The following is a 17,374-nucleotide window of genomic DNA, read 5'->3' as shown; positions in this document are numbered from 1 at the left end:
AAAGAGAGAATGACATTTTTAATTTGGGGGAAGCAAAATCTGCACCAAATCTAGCATTTATACATGTAACTGTCTTTATCCTCCCTTAAGCAAAGGAGTGAGTTACATGGCAAGTGAGTACCCGTGCAGACCAAGGAATGAGAAGCAGTGCTCAGGTGGTTAGTGTAAAATTTACCCTGCCTGGAGCAGGTTTCCTACAATTTGTTCTGTTCCCCAGAAATAAAAATAATTCAATGTGTGCTTCTCTGCTGTTTTGCAGCTCAGCCACGCTGCCTATCACTTTCAAGTGCTTGTTGGAGAATAACCATGTGGACAGGAGGATTGCGAGGTTTGTGCTGCCTGTGGGAGCCACCATCAACATGGATGGGACAGCGCTCTACGAGGCAGTGGCTGCCATCTTTATTGCGCAAGTAAACAACTACGAGCTGGATTTTGGACAGATTATTACTATAAGGTATAAACCTCAAATTCCATATGCTGTGATTTGCCTGTTTTGTTGAGTCTGATACTCTTACGATCCATGTGTGTAGCAATGTTCAGGACAAAACTCAACTTTGCTGCTGTCAAAGGATGTGCTCCTCGTAGGATGGCTTATTTTAGGTAATGCAGAGAACAGGGACTGTACAAAGAGAAATTGTACTGGTACTATTCAACAGAAGCACGTGGACACCAGGAAGCATGTTTCTGTTTGAGGATAACTAACTGTCTCATTTTTACTTTTAGGCAACCCATTGATAGTTTACTAGAACTGGAACATTTTACTATTATTACTGGTGTTCAAAACGCTGTTTCAAATGACAGAATTGTTTTCAACTTTAAGTCTGGTTTGCATCTTTACATGAGAGAAAAGGTTAAAAAAATGCAAACCTCAAAGTTCTGTATTAGATAACAGAGAATAGTATGTGTTAAGAAGTACTTTGTCAAACCTTGGAGGAGTAGGGGAACAGGGAAGGAGGACAGATGCTACTATCAGGGCAGGTCTTCATGAAGATGTCCTATTACTCAGATAATTTATAAATGCCTTCTCTGCTGCTGATTGAAGCAGAAAACTTAATAAACAACCACGTTCTCCATGGGTAGCAAGCTGCTTACTGTCCTTGAAAGGTCTGTAATGGATCCGAAAGACTAGAAGATCCAGCTGAACAATTACTGCCAGACTAACTCCAGTGGCTGCCAAAGAATGCCCCGGGGACTGAAACCTGCAGGTTTCCAGCAGGGAACAAATGATTAGAAAAACATTCCTCATAGTCAGAGCTTTGTGCAACATATTTGAGATCTGCTTACCTACCCACCCAGTGACCTCATCACTGCCCCATTTACACTGCTGGGCTTTGCCCATCTTTTGCTGAACTTGAAAACCTTCATGACAAGAAGAGGAGAGTCCTGACATTAACACCAGATGACAGCTGAGACTTGCTAATGGGCTTCTGGCAATATCTGGTTAGTCTAGAAACAGAAGAAATTAATTGTGCCCATATGAGCTCTTGCTTCAGGCTCACTAGGTCTCTGAAAATCATTGGAATGACCGTGTGCTAAAATTTAGTCTTTGGTGATTATAAATTTGGAGACGTTTTCAGCATGTGGTCCCTAAATATGGCCCAGAGAGTGGGCAGACATTACATATAACTTGAAACAGAGAATGGTGATTTGAAAAATGAAGAAGGAGGGTAATAGTAAATGGTAAGAAGGTAAGTTCTAGCTTTCTCTTAGCAGAACCCTATTTTACCTCTTTATTTTCACTCTCTGTATGAAGTGCTAATACATAAGGACCAGACAGAAGTAAAGATGGTAGAAGGAAAATACAAATGAAGATTGGAAAATCCAAGAAAGGAAAAGAAATAAAAAGACTGACTTTCAAGTGAAAGGGGGTTGAACAGGAAATCACAATGCATTCAGTACTTTCAATATCTAAACCAAATTCTAACTGTATACTATGGGCCAAACCTGCCCCAGATCTTGACACTTTAGGACCTGGAGATATAAAATTCAAATATTCCTGAGTGCCAGGATATTTTTGCCAGAGGGGGAAAATGTTAGAAAAGTAATCACTCCACTTTGCTCATAGTTTGTAAAATACAGGTTGACAGTTTGACAATGTGATTATGCAAATCTAGATGTAGCAGAAAAAGAGAGTAAAGATCTTATTTCTGTCATTTGAGCGTATTATAGAAAGGAACATCTACATTAAGGTCAAAATTGAATGGCACAGCAGGTAAGCTTGCCTGTACAATCTTGGTCAAATATTACTGGATTTGCTCCTAATTAAGTCATGAGACTTTGTGGCCTGAACTGACGTAGGAGGCAGAAGCAGTCCTAATCAGCTGGCCAGTTTATAGAATAACTGGGGAACCTTTTAGTGTTCATTGTATGATAATTATTCACCTACTGATCTTCTGCCCCTTCCTTCCTATCTATACTCTGCCATTACATTGGATTAGGGTGCTATACAAGCTAACTTTTTCAAAATACAGCTTTAAGTCTTTCTTGTTCCCCATCACACCCACATGCAAATTTATTTTTTTTATTGCAGGAGTGGGCTGTAGTTATAAATACTGATGCTGTTCTATTGGTACACAGTACAGCTATGAGCAAGATACTGGGTATCTCTGTGTCTCAGTTACCATATGGGTGAAGGCTGTTACCCTCATTTTCCATCACAGGAGGTTGATGAGACTTAACTGCTTGCCAAAAGCTCTGAAATTCTGCATCGATGAATGCAGTGGATTACCACTGTATATGCTTTATGTCCTCTTTTTACAATTATCGACATTTGGTTTTTGTCTTTTTGCTGGATGGCCTAGCTCTTGGAAGTGGCCAGATGGGCAGAAATGACTATATCCAGTCACTTTTGCTCCTGGAAAAAGGATTTAAATCCCTCCCCTAAAAAGCATTATGAAAAAAAATGTTAAGCCTGCCAGGCCCACTCTTGCCCTGGTCTTCCATTTATTTCTGTTTGCCTGGCTGAACAAATGGTGTGAAGGTCAAGTAAAAATACTTTCCAGAAACTGAAGAGATACAGTCACATTCACGCTTGCTTCACAGATCCAAGTATACAAAGCCGTGTGCTATGCAAGGACTTCGCCCTTGCCCCAGCCTCTCTACCCTTGGCCCAGCCTCTTTGTGGTGGATTGACATTAAAGACGCTCCGTGTGCTATGCAAGGACTTCGCCCTTGCCCCAGCCTCTCTACCCTTGGCCCAGCCTCTTTGTGGTGGATTGACATTAAAGAGCCAGCCGCAGATTTGCCCAGCACAGGAACTGCCAGTGATGACTCAGAGATGTCTGCTGGCAGCTCTGCTGCCAAGGGTGAAGCAGTGATGAGGAGTGCTGGCAGATTCATGGCATGCTATGACCCACAAGAAGCTGATGTAACTCAGAGAAGCTCCCAGCCTGGCTACCCACCTTTCTCTGCACTTGGGATATTCAGAGATAACAGAATTGCCCTGCCAGTTCCTGGGCTGCAAAGGTGGAGGGTGAGAATTTAGCACTGGGCAGAGCGAATGGCCTGTTCTTCCTCTCTGACCTGGCTTTTGTCCACAAAACACTGGCAATTCTGTGCAGTGGCTTGTGTAAGAAGGATTACGGTTTAGAAAAGCTCTTGTAGAATCATGGTGTGGTTTCTTGCAGAGCAACCCATCATTGGTAAACTTATTCCTTTCTTTCTTTGTCAAAGTATCACAGCAACAGCTGCCAGCATTGGTGCTGCAGGTATCCCGCAAGCTGGCCTGGTGACAATGGTCATTGTGCTGACCTCGGTTGGGCTCCCAACAGATGACATCACGTTGATTATTGCCGTTGACTGGGCACTGTAAGTAACATCAGGCTTTTGAGGTTTCCAGTGTGGCAACATTGCTAAAAATGCAAATGCTCTCCAGGGTTATAATAACACAGATACACATAAAAGGCATGGGAAGTAATTATTTTGGTTGAAATGGTGCTATTATGGCCTAAGATTAAATACTCCACTGAAGCAGGTATTAATTGAAAAAAGACACAGAAAAGTGAAAGAGAGCCTAGGTGAAACTTGAACAATATGACCTACATGGAAAGGCTGAAGAAGCGAGTTCGTTTAGTCTAAATCCAGAGCAGGCTGAAAGAGGTCACCACAGCAATTTTGGATATAGATAAGATTGCCCTAAAGACAACAGTGATCAGTTGTGCTTCACATTCACAAGCAGGGACGATGAAGAAGTAGACCAAAGTAGCTACCTTAAGTCAGATCATGGGAAAACTTAAGAACATTTTTTATCTAGAAGGGTATTGGGGCAAAGAAAGTGGCTCCATGTTCTGCAAGCGCAGCCATTCTGTAGAAAGGTTACTTTGCTGCATCCCTAATCACTGATTTTACAGCAGAGGCTAAGACTTAACACACTCAGAATAAAAGAGATCCACATCACCCATGAGAAGAGCTACTTTACTTTAAAAATTCATAAGGAGTGGTTTATTTGAACTCTTAACTTTCATGTAAATGTCCAGAACTCAATCAATCAATCAATTTTGAATAGTCTAGGAAGATGAATTGTAAAATACTCATCCCTACCTCATTAATATTTCAATTCACTACATAACTAATGTATGCATCCACAAGGAAATAGTCCATATTATTTTTTATTTAATCTATAAAATATATCTCCATTAATACAGTGAAGTTTCATTACACCAAGGTTCTGGCTAAAAATGTGTTACAAGTCCATTCTGTTATATAACTACTTTATTGAACTTTAAGCCACTGATTTATTGCACAAAGAATTGTGAGAAGAAATTACTTACTTTCCTGTTCAGTGTAATGGTGTCATGAGTGTTGTGTCATATGCTTGTTTTAAGATACACTTTATTCTAGAAATATCAGGAATATTCTTCTGTGAAGGATAAGTAATTCTTGCTGTGGGCACCTAAACTTAGGAGTGGCAGTTCAGATTGTAATAAGATCCTTTCTAATGCTAGTCACTGAAGCTCAGTAGTTAATGAAGCACCACAAAACCAAAGTATTTTAAGCTGTATTACAAAAGCCTTTCCCCTCTATATTGCTCAGGTTTTGCCCAGCTCTTGCAACATCAACATTTCATTGTTTTTCCAGTAGATTTTCCAGCATATATAAACTTTTCAAAACAACAGACAAAAAACTTTTTCAGGCTACAGTTCCAGATGGTATTAAAAAGTGAGCAAGGAACAGACGCAGTTGTCTATCTTTTGCAGATGACCTTTCATACAATAAGTATATTTCTATATTTTGGCACTTGTTGGTTTCAAGAGCCTGCAGATGCAAAGTGTCAACATGGTTGACACAATGAATATGTTCAGTATTAGTTTTGGAAGTAGTGGAGTGTGAAGAATCCTCAAAGGTGGCTGGTTAGATGATCTCACAGGACTGTGAGATCCCTTTACAATGCACTGCAGATATTAGAACTCATTTAGGTAGCCATGGCACGTATGTGAACTTCATACCTTTAGCTAGTGCCTAGAGACAAAGAAATACAAGAGGTTTCTCAGCTGATTTATTAAACGCATGGTTAAAGTTTTTCATCTTTAATAATATCACCTGAAGCTAAAATACCATTGCAACACCTGACTCATGTTTGTACTCAAAGAAATGCCACTAGCAGCAGATTGGGCTCTCAGTGGAGAAATGTCAGTGATGTGCAGTGTGTTGCTACTCATGTCTAGTGCAGACTACTCCATACACACAGAAACATGGAATGAACTGGTCAATCAACGTGCTAGGCAATCCATTTTCCTAAGAATTTCAGTGTGGTGCACTGTTTCCTCAGAAGAAATCCAGTTTTCAGAAGAGATGCTAATCAGAGTCCAAAAGGGAGTGCAAACACTTGAGCTCTGCTCATAGACCTTCTTCTCTACTACAGCTGACTCTCTGCACAATTCAAAATTAACGACTCAGAGTATCTTTCCAAGAATCAAAATCTGATGATCAACCAAGGAAAAGAAGTTTAAGTGTAACAGGAACATACGTCAATATGTGCTGTAACAGTATTTTTCTCTGATTAGCATATTCTTGTGGGAATTTTCCTCAAGGCCAGACCCAAAATCAGAACAGCTGGAATTAGCAAAATGGCTTCAGCAAACCAGTATATGTCCTATGCAGAGTTGTGAGTCCACAACCATATCTAGGTGTAGGCTGTGGAATATTATTGCTGAAGTTATTTGCAATTGCATGTACAAGTTGGGTAACTGCACGTGCAAATAACCTTTCATGCAGGAACTTTGACACTAATTAAGCAAGCAATTGCATAAACATTTGCCTGCACAGAGTACATGCCTAAAATAGTTGAAAAAAATAATCAGCCCACAGTTTCAATTCTTTTCTATATTAAGACACAAGATCAGAAATCTGAGCACTGTTAATATTGGACTGTCACTGGCTTTAATAAGCCAAACATCTGGAGATCTCTGAACCTCCATTTTATAACCCACATTTATAAATTAAGTTACTAATATGACACATTTTTCAGATGTGCATGTTTTTCTTGGAAAAGGCATGATATATTTCAGACTTAAAAGCTATATCATCTATTTGAAATCTTGTCAATTTTAACTACTAGATTCCAAGCTGATTTAAGTCTAACACTTGTCGATGACAACCACTTACTTCCGTGTATTTGCAGTTTGTATTTTAACAGATTTATTTTTTAGACAGTAGGCAGAAGGTGTAAACAGTGAAGAAATGAACCCATAAATGAATAATTAAAAATTAGAGAAACCGTATACATACAAAGCACCATCAAGCATACAAATTGAAATTGGAAAAGACGGTAACTGAAAATGAAGAATCTTTAAGAGCTGCTGGTAGCCATAGCAACCTTTTTCAGAAACAAACATGATTTAAATATGGCCAGTACCTGTTCCATTTGTGAGCATGGGTATTTAGCAATCTTCTGAATAATTTTGATTGTATTCTGCACATTCTAGCCATACAATAATCTTCTTAACTAGCACTTTGGTTGCAGAGATTGGGACCTTGATAACTGATAAAAGGTTACTTGTACTGGCTGCCCTCTACTTTTATTGAATTAAGACATTTGCAGCACCAGCCTCCAAATCAGGCCATAATACTGGACTTCACCATAAAAACTGGGACATGAATACAGTGTTAATCTGCTGTTTTAAACCTTTTTAAGTGCTGAATCAGCGTGCATGTGTAGGGTTACATGTATGGCATACGTATGCCATATATGTATATGGCGGCACAGTGCAGTGAGCTCCAAAACGAGAGGAAAACCCAACTGAGCAGATCAGTAAGTAGCGGCTGCCCCATACCAAACTCCTTATTACCATTTCTAAACTTGTTAGCTCATAGAAACAGTGAAACTGGCCTTCAGCTCTAATTACTGCAGTGATGAAGGCATAGGAGGTATCCAAAGAGCCAAAACAACTTACCATTACTATTTCACTTTCCAGAGACAGGTTTAGAACAATGATCAATGTCCTGGGAGATGCACTGGCTGCTGGGATCATGGCCCACATCTGCCGGAAGGAGTTTGTCAAGGATGGTGATGAGGTAAAAATGCCTTGAGCCAGGGTGTGTCAGTGTGTGCCTATTATGGCAAAGAGCCTGTGAGCTCTCAGCCTCCCACGTTTGTTTCATCTAGTTTATAAAAGGTATTTCAGAGAGAGGACAGAATTGGGCAATGTGCTGCTTAGCCAGATGGGATGGAGGGGTCCTTTTCCATGAGGTCATACAAAAAGTCACTCAAGTTCAAAGCTTGCCAGCCAGCTGTGTCTGACATACTGGGGCTGGGAGCAAGAGAAGCAGCTGCTTCAGAATTTCACAGAATGTGTGAGATTCTGGAACTAGGAGTTCCACACCCAGTATCTATATCCTGACAGGCCTGTAAATCATCCTTCTGCTAAAAATGTGACCAGCAACAGAGCAGAGTGACAAATGTCCTTGAGTATTTGTGTGTAGGGGTAGGTAAAGGTATCTGTGAGTGTATATATGCATAATCAATAAGCTCACAACAAAAGCAACTATCCCGGGTGTTTCAAGATTCTGACTGTTAGCATAACCATAGTTTCCTTTCTGGACTAGTACAAGCCCATTGCTCCATTCTAGAATTCATTCCTAGCCATCTTCATGCCTTCTACATTTAATACAAGTCCCTCCATAAATCTTTGTCTTTCCTTCTCTGTATCTTATTCCATACAGCACACGTACCTTTGTATTCTGCCCCTTCCTCCCTCCACTATTAAGCTTTTTTCCTTTCCTTCTTGTCAAGCCTCATTCAGGCTTTGCTGATACCAGAAACTACTTCTTACGCCCTTCCTTCAGAGCCTTGACAAAGGAGATTCCTAATTCCATGAGCCCATCATGCTTGGAGGTGCTAACCTCCAAGCATTTCAGCCCGTGTCAGACTCTCACTAGCTTTTGTTCCACCATGACAGAATAGTTTATACAGAGAAGTTTCTTCATCAGAACTGATTTTCACAAGACATGTTTCATTTCTGTGCAACATTTGTAGTAATCTACAAATAACAACAGTATTAATAGAAAAGTTTTATTTCTATTATTATTTCTTCCTTTTACAGACAGTCTTTCTCATAAATCCCATTCTCATGCCTTCCTACAACATGCATTTAAAATTCCTGCTCTTTCAAATTTTATATAGAAAGACTGGCCTTATCCTCTGAGGTACTCAGCACCTGCAGTAATTACTGTTGACAGTAATTACTGTCGACAGTAATTACTGTCATATATTCACAATTAAGCCTGAATATATGGGCTACACATGTAGCTAGCTACAAAAAAAGAAAATAAACATACAAGCTAATATTAAGGTATGTCATCCATCACAAACCCAAAAGTGTAGTTTGAGTTCCTGCATAACACAGGGCTCCTGACATTTCATTGCTATATTTAGAACTCAGTCAGAACTCGAGAAGAGATGTTTCAAGAATATAAAATCCCTCCTAAGGGGATTATTTAGTCATCCATGAAGAGATCTTTCTTTGCATCGTGCTCTAAAATTGTATTAAAATATACCATTAGTCTGCCGTACATTTTGGCTTCATGATTTGTGGAGTTAGTAATGTATACCCAAAGGCCAGATTTTCTCAGCTGCATGCCCACCTCTTTTCTCTGCCAGTATTTACGTCTTATTTTCCCCTTTTCAGAACTTCTGGTTTGATTTAAAAGACACTTCAATATTTAACTTATGAATCAGTCAATAAAATGCTCTTTATTTCTTTTGAAACAGTGCAAACTGAAAAGGCAGGTGTTGGTTTATTGGGTTAGGAGACAGGCAGAAGGCAACAACTAAGGACTTACTCCTCCATGTAATTGCACTCAAGAGCAAGCACCACCCAGGCCTCAGGATACTGGTCATTGAGAGTCCGCATCTTTCGAACTTAGCCCTGAAATTTTAGGGTTTTTTTACCCTACTTCCATCGCTTTACAGATGTAAGCAGTTATAACTGTGAGTATAAGTTAAATTTGAGTTGTAAATTTGCATTTTTACATACTTAAGAGACACCTTCACTTTATCCAGATGGTGCAAAGATGCTTTAGCGTATATGAGAAACAGGTCCTGGAAGTCTGTGGAGGCCCTAGATAATCCTGGTGAATGTAAAGCAGACCACAGGCTTTCAAAGCAAGAATTCCTTTCCTGCTGTATACAGCAAACAGTGGCAGTATTCCAGATCTTAATGCTTTTCACATAGGTGCCATTGATCTGTGAAACTAAGCCTGTTAACACCCATCAGATTGTGGCTTACCAGAGAAATGGCTGTGTGAAGACCATGAATGAATCTCGTGGACCAGAAACAGTGAAAGCGTTTCAGCACCACACACCCGTACAAGTGGAGCAAGAAGAAACTCCAGTGGAGAATCACACTAAGAAATCCAACAGTAAAGACCACTGCACTATTGAAATAAATGAACTGGAAACAAATGTGTAACTGCTACACTCAGTGGTATCTCACACCCCAGGGACCTGATACCCAATCTCTACCTCGCAGCTGGAAGAGGGACTCTTTGCCTTGAACAGGAAAATGTGGAGTTATTGCCACCCTGCTTGTACTGGAGCTAGGAGACCAGCTGTGAACGCCAGGAAAGGCGCACAGCCTGCAAGAGATGTGGGCTTCTTTAGGTCGAAGTTTTTAATACTGAATAATGGACTACTACTGTTTTATTCTGCACTCATTTGACTCCAGTATAGTATTTGACGCTCCTTTGGCTTATTTTTTTTTAAAGTTTTTTTATTTGACCCTTTTTGATTTTCTAACCAAAGCCTTTTTTTGTGAATCTCAGTAATTATGAAGAGTGTATTTATGTAGTCTTTTTGCTATGTGAAAATGTTTCACCAAAACCACTGAAGATACTAATTTTGTCTAATTTTGCTAAATACAGAGGTTTTGCTTAGCTTTAGAACAGCAGTAAGAAAATCACACTGATTTCCTGATCTCAAGGGGTTATGTATTACTGAATTACACCTGAAGAGAGGGGAAGCAAAGTGCGCATTTTTACAAGAAAGCACATTAAAGTAACCCTGGTGGGCAGCCTTCAGAGAGAGGCACTCAAGTGTGATACGTAACACAAAGGATTCCTGGGTCACTGCAGAGCACAGTTTGCCTTCCAAGTGCCAGATTTGTTAACCTTTTTTTACCCTAACTCTTCAGTAGAGTCAGTACCATGCATGTGCAGAGGCAGAGGCGATGCGAGCCCTAATCCATAAGCACTGGTGCTAACGTGTCCTCTCCTGTAATCTGTAGGCTGCTTTTCTGTAACTATGTATAAACCCACACGCTTCATCCTAAGGGCAGACTGAACACAAACTGGAACCTGATGATGCTGAGTAATATTGGGGCTTTGTGAGGAGCTGTGTGGAAACCAGCCCATTGTTTCTGTAAGTCAGTGGTTGACCTACTGAATCTTTCAGTTACAATAAAGTCTGCTGAGTATGTTTCCAATGTTTGTGATAGAGAACATTTTTAATAAACTTGCTATTTAAAAACAGGCTGTCTGTGCACTACTACTATTAGTGTCTTCTTATTTCTCTGCCAAAATGGAGAGGGGAAGTGAGGAGACCTTTTCAAAAGTTGGGATGAGGTCCAGAGATTACATACTAGTTCATACCAATGCACTTGACATTATAGTTAACTACGCGTGGCATACCAGTTTCAGATAACATGTGCCTGGTATTCTAAGATGCTCCTCTCATCTGTAGAAGAAAAAAAAAAACAGTCAAAAAGGACAATTTCTGCACTCAATTAATTGTTTTTCTGGGATGTGCCCTCTTCTTTGAGGGCTCCTGTTTAGACTATTTCTTTTGTCCTGCACTAATTAGTTGCCTCAGAGGGCTGTAGTATAGGTACTTTAAATATCAAATGGTAAAGACAGAAAGAACAAACACACATCTTCTTTGCCTATAATTCCTCAGAAATTATGTATTAATTTGAAAATACATGCAGTTGGTAACTATTTTCCTGATTTGATCCTAGAGTGAGAACAACAAACACAGAACACGAAGAATAGGGAAGAACTGAAACTATTCAGAACCATTTGCTCCTGAACAATTCCTATAATAGACTGACCTGCTCTACAGAGTGGCAGTAAAAGGAGTGATCTGGGAGAGCTGAGGCTGGTCTGTGCCTCTCTGAATGGGCAGAAGTGTTAGCTGACAAACACAACATCTGATACTTTCAGCATCACAGGCAGCTCCAGCAGGTCCCCTTCATCCTTCCCCAGCGGTCCATTTGTCCCTGCAGTGCCTCCCTCCTCTCCCAGCTGTACAGAACCAATTATTTATGGGGCCAGATGAAGAAACAGATGAGAAGTATTTTTAATTCAAACCAGTTCATGTATGTTTTTAGCACAATCCTAGCAGAGAGTTGTGCCAACACCAGTGAAGGGGTGACATAGGGACAAGAACAAGCAGCCAGGGATGAAACACATAAGCGCATGTGGAGAGGGCAGGATCTCTGCATGCTGACTTTGCCAGCAAAGAAACCATAACACAAAGTTTCAACTTCACGTAGTCAATTACAGCTAGTGAAGTGACAGCAAACCCCACCAGTCATCTATCACTTCACAAGCACTTTGCACAGATAAAAAATTATGATGAAAGAGGCCAAGTAGATCCAAGGTTTGGAATGAATAGTTCCAAACTAAGTGATTATAGACGAGTCTGCCCACACACTATGCCAAGGTGCCATGGTCTGCCAAGCAGAAAGTACTGCTAGCCTTACCACCACCTTCTTCTCCAGCCACCCATGACTTTGGCTAAGTACAAAAGTGCAAATCCAAAGTGCCCACTTGCCCGAGACAGCTTAGTCTGACACTCTTCAGCTTAGTCATGTCTCAAGAAGTCTAAGCCAACTTCAGTGCTAAGAAGCTGTGACTTCTACAAGGAGAACTTCAGATGAGATGAAGTATTGAAGACCAGAAGAGGCAGCCAGTTGTGCTACTGTAGTCCTACACAACAAAGAAAACTGCTATTTTGCCCTTTACACTCTAGCAAGTAGGGAATGTGGATGTCTCGTGTGTGAAAGCTTACCTTTATGGAACCAACAGGCTATTTTAAAATTAGCCTTCTGCATTCAAAGCCTGTTCAAAGAGCGTCCAGTTTTGCTTTGCAAATTTGAAATGTAGTTCTTTTTCCATTATATTGATTGGATCTCTAAAACTTGGGTTGTGCACCAATATGTGCCTCCCATTCAGCTGGGAGGATGTTTTTCACCTGACCTTTATCATTTGTGATATCAAATACTGCTAACTAGAGGCCCTTATGTTTTTGTTCTGGTAAATAGTTATTGCTTAGTGTAGTGTGACCTTGACTGGGGCACCTGACTGCTACTGCAGTCCTTCTGTACTGAACACAAGACACCACCGTTAACTGGGGAGAGGCAGTTAACACTGAAGTTTTTTAATGCTGAAGTTAAAATAATTTTTATGGTAAGTTTTCCTCCACGTTAGCTATTTTCTGTGTCTCATGGTGTTTGTTGTCAAGCAGCTTGGTGGGCTAGCAGTAGGTTCCATATCGTATTTGCCTGCATAGGTCTGTTCACACTTCTCAGCTATAATCAGACTCCCTTCCAACGAAAATAATGAAGCTGTTGGTTATCAAATTAGAGTGCAAGATTTGTATTGGTAAATATGTTTCTCCTACTTTCAGAGCACAAAAACAAATGTGTGACCTTCATAGTCTCAAAACTTTTATATTAAAAAAATTGATAAATCAACCAATCAATCACTAACTACAGCAGTTTCATGCAATACTCTCAAGTATATGTGGAAAAAACATATTTCTTAACTGGCAACATTCAATCTTATTTTGAAGTTGCCTCCCCCTCGTAAAAAGAAAGGAAATGTAGCCAATTAAAATATACTCAAGACACTAGAAGAGAGCGTTGAGGAGGGAGAGAAGATAATTAAGAAAGGTGGTGCAATGTATACAGCTAGGAAAGAAATAATTTGAGAAGTAACCCAAATTAATACACACTTATGAGAGACAGTTGTAGGCTGGTTAATTTGCAACTGCATTGCTCTAGAGATGCTACTGAGAGGAAAGAAGCCACTACAGGTTGTTGTGGCTTGAAACATCGTTAAAGACATCTTAAAACAGGTTATTGAGGATTTTGCCAATGCCAAGGAAGTTTTGAAGTGTTGAATTGCTGTAATAAATCCTTGTGCAAGAATCAGAACTGGGAGAAAGAGACACAACCAGAGCACTTACGCATCCCACTAAGTCCCAAGAGCTTTTGGCTGTGAACCCAAACATAGACGTTACAGAATTAATAGTTACATTCTTAGCTAGTCTTAACTGATGCCACTTAAATGACTTAATGGCAACAAAGCTTATTTGTGCCACCTGAATAGGTATCCCAATATACAAATAAGATGATCTAAATAATTAGCCGAAACAAACTCTGGAATCACTCCATACCATACTAGCAATCCTAGAAAATACAGTAACTCTGTAAAATACCCATTTGATGAGCTCTCGCTTCCAATGCTACAACGAACATTAATTTTAATCCCTTTTTAACAACAGCGAACTGATCTGTAATACCTTCAAAGCAGATGGAAAGCTTCATCTTCAAACCAGATGGATAGTCTTGGAAATGACCTCAGTCCTTTCTGTGCTTTTCTTAGAAATGAGGTAACTATGAGCAGAAGGTGGTTGATGTGTGGAAGCAAAATGTGTAACCTGAGAAATGAATTGAATTTGGAAAACTCAGGCTGCCTTTGATCTTGCCCAATGCCAAGTACTCCTGTGTCTGTGTCTCTGCTGAACAACCAGGTGCATTTTTAAGTCAGCTTTAAGACAGCTACCTTTCATCACAGTCACAGTGGCAGTGAGGAACTGCTGGTTCTCCCCTTCAGGCACTAAGCTGGTGAGATCACAGCCCTCCAGATGAGGACTAAATACAGTGAGGAGAGAAAGCCAGGTTTTACAGAAACACTACTGCTGCCTATCTTGCAATGAGGGAGCACATCTTTTTGCAATGATGAGTGGAAAATATCTGACTTCGCTACATTTGAAAAAAAGGCCACAGAATAGCCAAATTTAATGCATCCATGCACTAAGGGCCAAGCTGCAAATGAAATACTTGTATTAAATTCCTCATTGTGATTTCACATACAACTGAGGAGGCAACATATGCTCAAAATTGCATTCCTGATTGCTTTAGAGCATACTGATTGGTATTTCTGGAATTTATAAGAGGGTTTGTCCCACAAAACCCCAAATGGATGAGGTCAATACAACAGGAAGGGTGGTCACTGCTTAAGTTCAGTTCATTATTCACTGTTGCAGATTTCTCATGTGATCTCATGGTCAAGTGACCACAAGAACTCAGGGTTTGCTTCCCATCTATAAACAGAGAAAAAATAGTTTTCTAATTCAATGGGGTGTTACATGGTAAGGATAAAACAGCTGAAGACTAAGACAGTTACAAAACACGTTAAAGCAAACTCTTAAAGATTACCTTGGATTAGCCACTTCTGTCTCACAGAAGCACAGGATCACTACTCAGAATAGTCACAGGAACTGCCAGGCTCCTGTTTTAGGTTTTAATGTGAGAACCTCACATTCCATCATTTACAAAGGAGCAACAGTTGGATCTCCATAGCCTAGAAGATGATATATGGGAATGGATTTGACACAGCTGAGACTTGTGGCAGATTTATGTCACGGGATATTTTAGATAATTTACAGCCTCTCAAAATAAAATCATAGCAATCTGCTACTGAGGAGTGGTATTTTGGGGGACAAAGAAGGACGGCTTCAGGAAGAGAAAATGGTGGGTATTGCTAGGTGAAGAGGAAGAGTGCTTAATCACTCCTTGTCCTACATAGAATCAAACCTCCTTCCTGGCTCCAAGATGCAAAGGTACGAACAGCTGGAGACGTAGGGATGGATCAAGCCATCCCTCTCCTTACAAAGCTTCTGCTTGGGAATGGCCACTAAAGACAGGCCTGCAGATATCCACAAGCATCTGTGACTCACTAGTCACCCCTTCACAGCTAATTCTTGGCTGCTTCTCACTCACTGAAAATTACTGGATCAGACTATGCATTTAATGGAACAAGTCTTTTGCTTCTATTTGTGATATGACAAAAACTTATTTGTACTCCCACAAAGACTTTTGGTGGTAGGGCATGCTGTCCTTCCTCCCAACTAGCACAGAGCACTCAGTCCAGCACAAGAACAAATACTCCTCCCGAAGCGTTTTCAATCAAGTCGTTACAAAACCCTAGACTTCCCATGGCACTGGGTCATAGCTCTGCTTTTCAGGTTCCATCATAGCAGTTTTTCTTCTGCAAGGTACATCTGTTGCTTTGAAAGCAGTCATCTTTCATCACAAAGAGGTATCTGCATGTCATTTAGGAATGAAATGTATGCTTCTATGTGTCTGCACACAATGCTAACCGAAAGCCAGGGTCTGACCCACCACATGAAACTTACTGTGGTTAAGTGTTGCTTTTGAACTTTCCTAACAAGGGTGTAACCTCTCTAGCTTTCCCCCCGCTCCACCTTTTTTTTTTTCTTTTTCCCCAATAAGGGTATTTTAATAAGATGGAAAAAGCAGGAGAAGCAAAACAAGAAGTGTTTTATGTTCACAGATATCTCACATTACATCTGCTACAAAGACTGTATGGGCTAAATGGCAAAACCAAAAGAAAAACAAGACTGACCTTGAGATGTTTCATTATGATTTCATTGCTTCTAGTGGTTTTATTGGGTTTTACCACTAGGCTATTAAAAACATGTGGAAATTATATAGCACTAAGTCAAACGGAGTATTTTCAACCCTAATCTCCCATCTTCTTTCCCATTTAAATACTTCAAATAGTTCTTTTACAATTAATGAGTTTTCTTGAAAACAAGTGGAAAGAACAGAGATTTGGATAGTCTGTATTTTATTGATAGTTTAATTGGTAAATTTATAGCCTTTGTTTTAGAATAAATCACCCAATCTTCTCAGTTTTTTTAATAGAAGAAAGCATTTCTCTGACATGAAATCCTTCCTAACCAAATATCTGGGGAGATAGGAATCAGGGTGGACAGGAAGATATCACTCCAGCACTGTGGTTGGAGCTAGCACTAGCAGAAAATTCAGAAAGGAAGTCTCAAAGCTCTCCAATGAAGAGAATTTCCACTGCAACTACTCATTCTCAGTGGTTTCTCCCCGGTGCTCTGCACAGGAGTAATGTGCAGCTCCACACTGTCCTTTCTGTGCAAGTAATCTGCTGCTTTCCAGAGTAAATTTCACAAGAAGATTAGAGATCATCTGCATTCCAGACTTTTTGTTACTCCTCTCCCTGAAAGCACATGGGAAGAACCTGGAGGACTCACATCATTTGTTCCTGCGTGGTTTGGCATTGGAAGATCCACTTTGGTTCTTCCTACCAGCTTTATTGCGAGAGTAGTAACAACCAAAGTGAGTCTTTCAGTGCCAAATCTTTTGTCTTTTAAGCTGTGAAAGCCTCACAGTGCAGCAACTCTCTTGTCTTCAGTGCATCAGTGAAGTGCTTTGAGTTTTATCCCACTGCTGCATTTGAATTAAACAGATCCAAATCAGAAGACCACCACAAAGGAAGGGAGAGATATAAAGTTAGTTTTAATCCTGTATAAAAGCTATATCCTAAGAAAAGATTTTTTTAAAGCTAACTTATTTGATGACTGTCAATAAACATGCAATTGTATCCTAGGTAATAAAACCACGAGACTCATTCACTTCTTGTCTGCAACTGGAGCTGAGAATACTGCAGATCAATCTAAATTTTTATCAGCAGCAACGTTCTCGGCAGTATCATAATCATATGCTAAAAACAGATTCTGGAACTACCATGGGGAAAACTTGAGATAGCCTGTACAACTGTGCATTAAAACAGCCTTTAACTGATTCAAAACCATTTA

The 17,374-nt window shown here is 40.0% G+C and overlaps 1 protein-coding gene across 1 annotated transcript in view; it reads left to right on the top strand.

Moving 5' to 3' along the window:
- Positions 1–9,908, top strand: part of LOC104495294 (excitatory amino acid transporter 5-like) — a 54,656-nt gene extending 44,748 nt beyond the window's left edge. The window contains exons 8-11 of the mRNA XM_010138249.1: positions 260–454; positions 3,673–3,807; positions 7,413–7,512; positions 9,672–9,908. Coding sequence (XP_010136551.1) covers positions 260–454; positions 3,673–3,807; positions 7,413–7,512; positions 9,672–9,908 — 667 coding nt within the window. The remainder of the gene's footprint in view (positions 1–259; positions 455–3,672; positions 3,808–7,412; positions 7,513–9,671) is intronic.
- The last annotated feature ends 7,466 nt before the right edge of the window (positions 9,909–17,374 follow it).

Source organism: Buceros rhinoceros, unplaced genomic scaffold (genome assembly GCF_000710305.1).
Source record: "Buceros rhinoceros silvestris isolate BGI_N320 unplaced genomic scaffold, ASM71030v1 scaffold23010, whole genome shotgun sequence".
NCBI classification, from domain to species: domain Eukaryota; kingdom Metazoa; phylum Chordata; class Aves; order Bucerotiformes; family Bucerotidae; genus Buceros; species Buceros rhinoceros.
The sequence above is the reverse complement of the archived record's forward strand: the minus strand, read 5'-3'. Positions and strand labels throughout refer to the sequence as shown.